At 55.9% G+C, this 7,307-nt stretch overlaps 1 protein-coding gene across 1 annotated transcript in view; it reads left to right on the top strand.

The window, feature by feature from the left end:
* Window positions 1-7,307, top strand: part of SFRP5 (secreted frizzled-related protein 5) — a 7,920-nt gene extending 613 nt beyond the window's left edge. Inside the window, exons 2-4 of the mRNA XM_010833084.1 lie at window positions 1-41; window positions 1,702-1,779; window positions 3,243-7,307. The exon at window positions 1-41 is cut by the window's left edge and continues 2 nt beyond it. Coding sequence (XP_010831386.1) covers window positions 1-41; window positions 1,702-1,779; window positions 3,243-3,589 — 466 coding nt within the window. The 3' untranslated portion in view covers window positions 3,590-7,307. The remainder of the gene's footprint in view (window positions 42-1,701; window positions 1,780-3,242) is intronic.

Below are 7,307 nucleotides of genomic sequence, written 5' to 3'. Positions count from 1 at the left end.
CGCTGTGCAGTTCGGGCACCTGCCCGCCACCGCGCCTCCAGGTAGCGCTCCCGCCCCCGCCCCCTGCGCTCCGACTGCCCCTGGGTACCCGTGAGCCGGACCCCAATGGATGCCATAGCCCTCTAGAGGTGCCACCTCCTCTAGACACACACACACTCAGAGTCTTTGCTCAGCCCTGCATGTCCCCCCGAAGCCTTCCAGCCTTCCCCTCCCGCCATGGCCTGCCAGAGTAGTGCCTCCTTGCGGCTCTGGACGTTCAAACTGGTTCTCTCCCATTCCAACCGCTCCTGAAACCTCTCCTGGCTTTCCCTCGCAGCTTCCACCTTCCTAAGCTTCTGGAATCCCAGGGGTGTGGGGGCAGTGCTGTCACTTCATCCTGAGGCCTCCAATAAATGCCTTATCACCCCTCTCAGCCCACAGATACCCAGGGTTGCTAAAGATGCCTTTGGCCTCAGCAGCCCTGGACCCCTACCTGTGTTGGGATTTGGGGAGGGGCGGAGGCTAGGGGAAATGATGTAGCCAAAGACTGGGGGCCAAACGCAACTCTGGGCTATGGTTTCCACCCTGCCCCTATTTTCTGCACCTGGGGACCCTAAATTCTCCCACTCTTTCCCCAGTGCCCCAGGCAGTCAGACCCCTGGGTAAGGCTCAGAGCAGAATGGTGAGCAGGGTGCCAGGCTCTGCCCCTAACAAGGAGCCCTTGGGCGAGTTGAGCCTCTGTCTCCTCATTGTTAAATAGGAAGCAATCTCAGGTTCCCCAAACTTCTAGACTCTTAAGTGCCACCTTCCTCCCCACCCCCATCCCATTACCCCTCATTCCTCTCTGGTCTCAGCCTCCCCTTCACTGTGCACCCCCCTCATTCTTCTCCCCACTGTCTGCTAACCTCCTTTCAGACAGAGTAAGCCCCTGTTGGACACCAGATAGGAGAATAAACAGTGGCACCAGGCAAGGAAGCTTCGCCTGGGTGGCTGATATGAGAATCCAGGAAGCCCCTGGCTCTGGGACTCTCCCAAGGGGCAGCACTGCCCCAGTTTTCACCTGACCCGGCCCCCCAAAAGCAACTGAACCCCACCACACCCCACCCACCGCTCAGAGCTAACCTCACCCATGCTATCCCAATCCTATGCACCCATATGGGACCTGAGAGTCGAGGTTGGGTGGGGGTCTTGTGACCAGAGAGTGGTGAGAGAAGGCAAACTCCCTATTCTTGGGTTAGAAATGGGACCAGGAAAGGAGAGACACCGCTCAAGAAGAAACAGCACAGTCCCCAGCAGGGATCCTGGCAGGGCTCTTTTATTCTGGTTTTCTTGGAGCTCAAACTTGGAAGGCAGGGAAATCCCATTCTTAGAGTCCCACCTGGCTCTGCCCTCCCACTCCCACCCTCTTTGAGCCCCTCGCCCTGCCATGATGGGGCGGCCTGCCAGGAGGCAGACACACAGAGACAGGCCGGGCGCACATGATGGCCGCAGCTGCCAGGGTCATGGGGCAGCCGTGCCTACCTGGTCAGTTTCGTCCCTTCACAACCTCGTCTCTGGAATCTCACAACCACTCAGTGAGCATGATCATTACCATCATCCTGATTCCTGATGGGGAAGTGGAGGCTTGGGAGGCGGAGGTGGCTGGTCAGTGGGGGAGCCTGAACCCTAAGTTTGGCTCTTTGGCCTCTGATCCCCTCACTCTATCCCTGCTTCTCTCTTCAGTGACCAAGATCTGTGCCCAGTGTGAGATGGAGCACAGTGCTGACGGACTCATGGAGCAGATGTGTTCCAGCGACTTCGGTGAGTGTAGAGCCCATGTGGCCACTGCCCTCTCCCCAGAGAAATACACTTTTTTTCTTTTTGGCATCCCAGGGACTTCAGAAGCCACTCCCCAAGGCCATGGTCCATCCCTAGCCAGGGCTCTTGCAGCCTTTCCTTGACACTGCCTACAGAAGGGCCTCCAGGGCTGGATTCTCTTTGTGGGAGGCAGGCTTGGTCCAGAGATGGATGGGGGCAGCAGAGGGGAGAGATGGGCTCCAGGACGGAAGCGCAGCCCCCTGGCCCCCGGGCACCTCTGCCTAGTACCTGATGCATCTCTGGCTGGGGGTGCTGTGGTCCCTGGCCCCACAGCTTCATCCTGGAGCCTCCTCATTCCTGGGGCAGTCAGGACCTGGCTCCCATGCAGACCACACAGCCCGGCCTGTGGTCTTTGCCCGGTTGGTTCCCGTTTTGTGTCTTAACCTCATTGTCTCTAAAAAAGAGAAAGCAACGAAACCCTTCCTGTAGCAAGTCTTTTATGTTGTTAGTCTGTTTGGGAAGAGAACATTATTACTGCAAGGTGTGTGTATGTCCAAGAGAGAAAAAGAGCAGGTGGGAGAGAAAGAAGATTTTTATAACAATGTCTCCCTCTGGGTGGCCAAAGCTACTCTCTGGCTTCTCCCAGAGATGGGGATCCAGAGGCCCAAAGAAGGAGGATGCTACCCTACGTGACCACGCCCTGCTCTATTAGGCTCTTTAATCACCTCGCCCACTAGCCACACACTCCACAAACATCCTACAAACTCCTACACATACCGCAGACATCCTCTTATACACAAAAACGTGCAGCAGCACCACACTACACGGTCACACACACACACACATAGAGGTGACTGCAGCGCTTCCCGACCCTGCGTGTCACACTGGGGAAAGCAGCACGTGCTGCAGAGCAGCCCCTCCCCGGAGCTGGCATTTACCAGCCCACCACTGCTCCAAACACCCTCCACACACATGCACACACACAGCCAGAAATCCTATTTGGAAGCATCCATCCCCAGAGATCACGAAGTCCAGCCTTCCTGCATCACAAGGACCCCCTCCACCAAACGCTCCCTCCAAGTGGTTATCTCCACCCCCAATATTTTCCCTTCCCTGGGGAGCCCATGCCCAAGTTCACTCCCCAAGGAGAGCTCTCCACCCTGCACCTGGTATCATGGAAAGGCACAGCCCAGATCTCAGTTCAAGCCAGGCTCTAGAATTCAGGCCCATCACCACCTCTCCAAACCTCATTTCCCCACCACACCCATTCATGTCAGGATGAAAGCCGATAATGTCTGCACAAGTCCAGCACCTGGTGGGAGCTTCGTAAGTATACATGCGGAAGCTCCATGTCTCCAAGGCCCAGGCCTGGAGCTTCAGGCAGAGCACCAAGCATGGGGTCACCAGCATCCTAAGCAAGCCTGATGGCTCTCATGGCTGACCCCCTGTCCACCCCCCACACACAGTGGTCAAAATGCGCATCAAGGAGATCAAGATAGAGAATGGGGACCGGAAGTTGATTGGAGCCCAGAAAAAGAAGAAGCTGCTCAAGTCGGGCCCCCTGAAGCGCAAGGACACCAAGAGGCTCGTGCTGCACATGAAGAACAGTGCTGGCTGCCCCTGCCCACAGCTGGACAGCCTGGCTGGCAGCTTCCTGGTCATGGGCCGCAAAGTAGACGGACGGCTGCTGCTCATGGCCGTCTACCGCTGGGACAAGAAGAACAAGGAGATGAAGTTCGCAGTCAAGTTCATGTTCTCCTACCCCTGCTCCCTTTACTACCCCTTCTTCTATGGGGCAGCAGACCCCCACTGAAGGGCTCTTCTCTGCCCCACCCAGCCATGCCCTGTCCTCGGTCCCCATCCCTGGGGCACTCTCTCCTCTGCCCACCTGGCCTCCCCCTCCCCAGGCTGACCTAGCCCCTGCCACAGGGTGGTTCACGCAGAGAGCTGTGCAGGCACAGGCACTAAGGGATGGACACGGAGCCAGGCTGTCCTTGACTGAGGGGTTCTGGGGTTCTTGGAGGTTTGCTCCCAGAGAACCAGGCCTTTCTCAGTTCAGGGGAAGCCCCAGGCTCTCAGAAAGTAAGCAGAGAGAAGAAAGCAAGGGAACGGCGCAGGGGCTCGGAGCAGCCTGAGGTGGCGGCTTCCAGGGGAGCCGGTAGTGTCAGCCCGTCTGTTGCAGTGGGGCCTCACCCGGGAGAGGGAAGTCTTGACATTGGGCTGAGCTACTTGGGGGACAGTTCCCGGACCCCATGCCCCTTCATGTGTCCTCATCATAGCCCCCAGAGGAAAGGGTCATGGTGCCCTCCAGCCACACTTTCCCACCTCCCCCATCTCTGCCTGTCTCCTTCCCCACTGGACTGGGGAGAAGCCCAGCCCAGCCCCCTCCCAGAAGCTCGCTCCTCAGCCTCCGCGTGTCCCTATATCCTGATGACCATAAATTATTGCTTCTGCTGCGAGGCCATAGGTACTAGACTGATGCAGGTAGGATTTGATTTTCTATTTTTTTTTTAAGTTTTTAATTAAATCAAAGAAAACAAACAGTTGATTTTGAGCAGGTGATTTCTTTGTCAGCCAGTTCCAGGAGGGAGGGCGAGGGGCCATTCAGAAGGGACTTTGAGAAAGAGGCCTTTTTGTAACCCACGGTCTGTCCACACAGACATACTTGGAATGCCTAAAAAGAGCAATTCCCATGTTTTTGCAGGATCCACTGAGAACACACAGCAAGGATCACCCTTCTTATCCCCACAATGAGCCTAAGCGAGCGATGGGGATGACTATCCTTTTGTCTCAGAGGAAGGACAGAGATGCCAAGTTCCCCAGCCTTCTCCCACACTCAGAAGGTTCCCGTGGTCCTGCAGCACCTCCCTGACATGGGCAGTGCCCGCTCCAAGGAGCCCCCAAGAGGCTGGGCCACAGGGAACTACTATGAAGGGCCAGAGGCCTAAACTTGTCACTCCCACCCCTTAAGAGCTCAGACACCCCTGGACACTGGACGTGTAGCAGATGGTGGCGTGAACAGGTGCTACTCCAAGCTGGTCCTTGGAGCATCAGTGTTGCCTGAGCTGGTGAGAACTGCAGCAGCTCAGGCCTTTAACACTTTGAAGCATTTGGGGAGCTTTTACAAAATACTAGGCCCTAAGCTAAAGCAATTAAACCTGAACCTCTGGAGGGTGCTCCAAAATCAGCATTTCCAGGTGCCCCCTGGGTGGTGTGCAGCCAGGGCTGAGAACTTCCATCCAGATAAGCCAACAGCTGAGGCTGGAGGAGGGCAAAGGGCTGAGCTTCTTCAGGCTGGAGCAGTCCTGTTCCTGCTTGCAGGGAGAGGCCCAGCTCTAACGCTTCCAGGTGCTTCTTCGGTGAGCTCAGGGCAAAGGGAGGCTGCTACCTTGAGCTGGATGAAGCAGCAAGGGGAGAAGCCTTGAAATGGAGGCGACAGGCTACTGTCACTCAAATGTCCAGAACATGGGAGGGATGATGCCAGGAAAGCGTCCTGGGGTACCATCAGCAGATGCTGAGGGACAGGGCAGATGTACCAAGCAGGGGGGCCGCAGACACCCCTAGACTGCTTTCCCCACCAACTGGGGTTCAGCTGGGATGCCAAGTCCAATCAAGACCTGCTGCTCCTCCGAAACAATGGAGCCACGTTCTCTCTCTCGATGAGGAAAAACCCTGGCTTGCTCCCGCAGCTCTCAGAGAAGCGAGAAACGAAGAGGCCAGTGCCAGCTAACAGGTGGTCTGACAGCCGGCCATAAATCACCTCCCTGGCAGTCAGGTGGCCCCACCACAGGTCAGGAGCGGCAGAGGCCCGCTTGTTTCTCCTTCCTCTGAGGACACCGCTGCCACCCACCCTCGCCCAAAGCCTGCCCAGCCCACCTGGCTCCCTGAATCCACCCCTTGTCTCCCAGCCTCCTACCCCAACCAAATATTTATGGACACTTCTATGGTCAACCAGGACCAGGAATTATTTTTCCACTGAATACACAGGGCTTGGGCTGCCTCTGGCCGGAGCACAATACTGACCTCTGTCAGGTGCTGGCAGCCCGTGAGAGGGAGCGGGCGAGGAGGGGCTCCCTGAGCCCATCCTGGGAGGCCCCGGTAAGGCGCTCCTCACCCTACAAAGGCAGCAGGCTCCGCTCTACCTCACCTCTGTCCCCAACACCTGCTGTCAGAGCCCCCAGGACTCTCTTTCCTGGGACCAGACACCCAAGAGGCCCAGCAAGGCCTGAGCCCTTGCTCATTCTGTCCAGCCACAGAACACTCCCTCCTGGCCAGCCTGAGACAGGCGGCAGGGCCGCCCCGCGAGCGTCTGCACTGCGTGTCAGTGACTGGGGGGAGCAGAAACCCCCAGAGACAGCGGGGCTTCCCCATGCAAGGGGGTCTGGAGCTGGGAGGTCCACATCCCAGGCTCGTTCTGTCTTCCTGCTCTGCCTGGGGTGGGGGGGATGGGAGGGGGTACCTCCTCCTCCCAACTTCTCAGCCACATTCCAGGGAGCAAGGCAGGGAAGGGCTAAGAGCAAAAGCTGCCCGTGAGCTGCCTCTGGCCCTTTTGATCAGGAAAACAGTAATTTCCCAACAAGTCCCACCTGGTAGATTTCCACTTCTTGCTCACCAGCCAACATTCAAGTCACATGGCGAGCCCCAGTTGCAAGGCAGCAAGGAAGTCAAGTGTTTCAGTTGAGGACAAAAGGAGCGTTCTGATAGTGAACAGAAGAGATTCAGGGAAGGCCTCCAACACTCAGGATCGGGTGAGAGAGGCGGCAGAGCCCAGTCTGGGTTCCAATGCTGTGACCTAACGACCATGTGACACTGGGACCACCGCCCAGCCGGAAAATGGAGTCATCGTGTCTACTTCACAGGGTGGCTGAGCGTTAAGTGGAGAAATGCGTGAAAAAATACCTGGAAACAAGGCCCAGCATTTAGAAAATGTTCATTAAATAGTCATTAGTATTTTTATTAACCAAAGGCTTTGACCTAGCACAGTGCTTACGCAAAATAAGTGCTTATTAAAGTTCTAATTGATTTGTTAACCAACTAAGAAATGCTTCTGGCAGGAAGGCAGGAAAGGCAGGAACATCTAAAGGCCATAACTGTTACTTCTAGAAGGGGGAGAGTCTACATTTGGGGTTTTGTATCCCAGAAAACACATACCCAGGTATGTAGGGCAGTAGAGGGGAGAGACATATAATACCACAGTAGCACTCAATATATCAAGCCCATTAATATATAAATAACCAAGTACTTAGGCATTCTTACTTAAACGTCCCAGTGTAGGTACTATTATTATCCCTATTTGTTATTTTTTAATTAATTGTTTAATTTGGCTGCACTGAGCAGCATGCAGAATCTCTAGTTCCTTGACGAGGCACTGAACGTGTGCCCTCTGTGGTGGGCAAGTGCAGATCCTAACCACTGGACTGCCAGGGAATTCCCCGTCCCCACATTCATGATGAGGCTCAGTGGCAAAGGACCCACTTGCAACGCAGGAGACCTGGGTTCGATCACTGGGTCGGGAAGATCCCCTGGAGGAA

The sequence above is a fragment of the Bison bison genome, unplaced genomic scaffold (assembly GCF_000754665.1).
Source record: "Bison bison bison isolate TAMUID 2011002044 unplaced genomic scaffold, Bison_UMD1.0 scf7180017862979, whole genome shotgun sequence".
NCBI lineage: Eukaryota > Metazoa > Chordata > Mammalia > Artiodactyla > Bovidae > Bison > Bison bison.
Note: the sequence above shows the minus strand (reverse complement) of the source record. Positions and strands in the feature narration are given on the sequence as shown.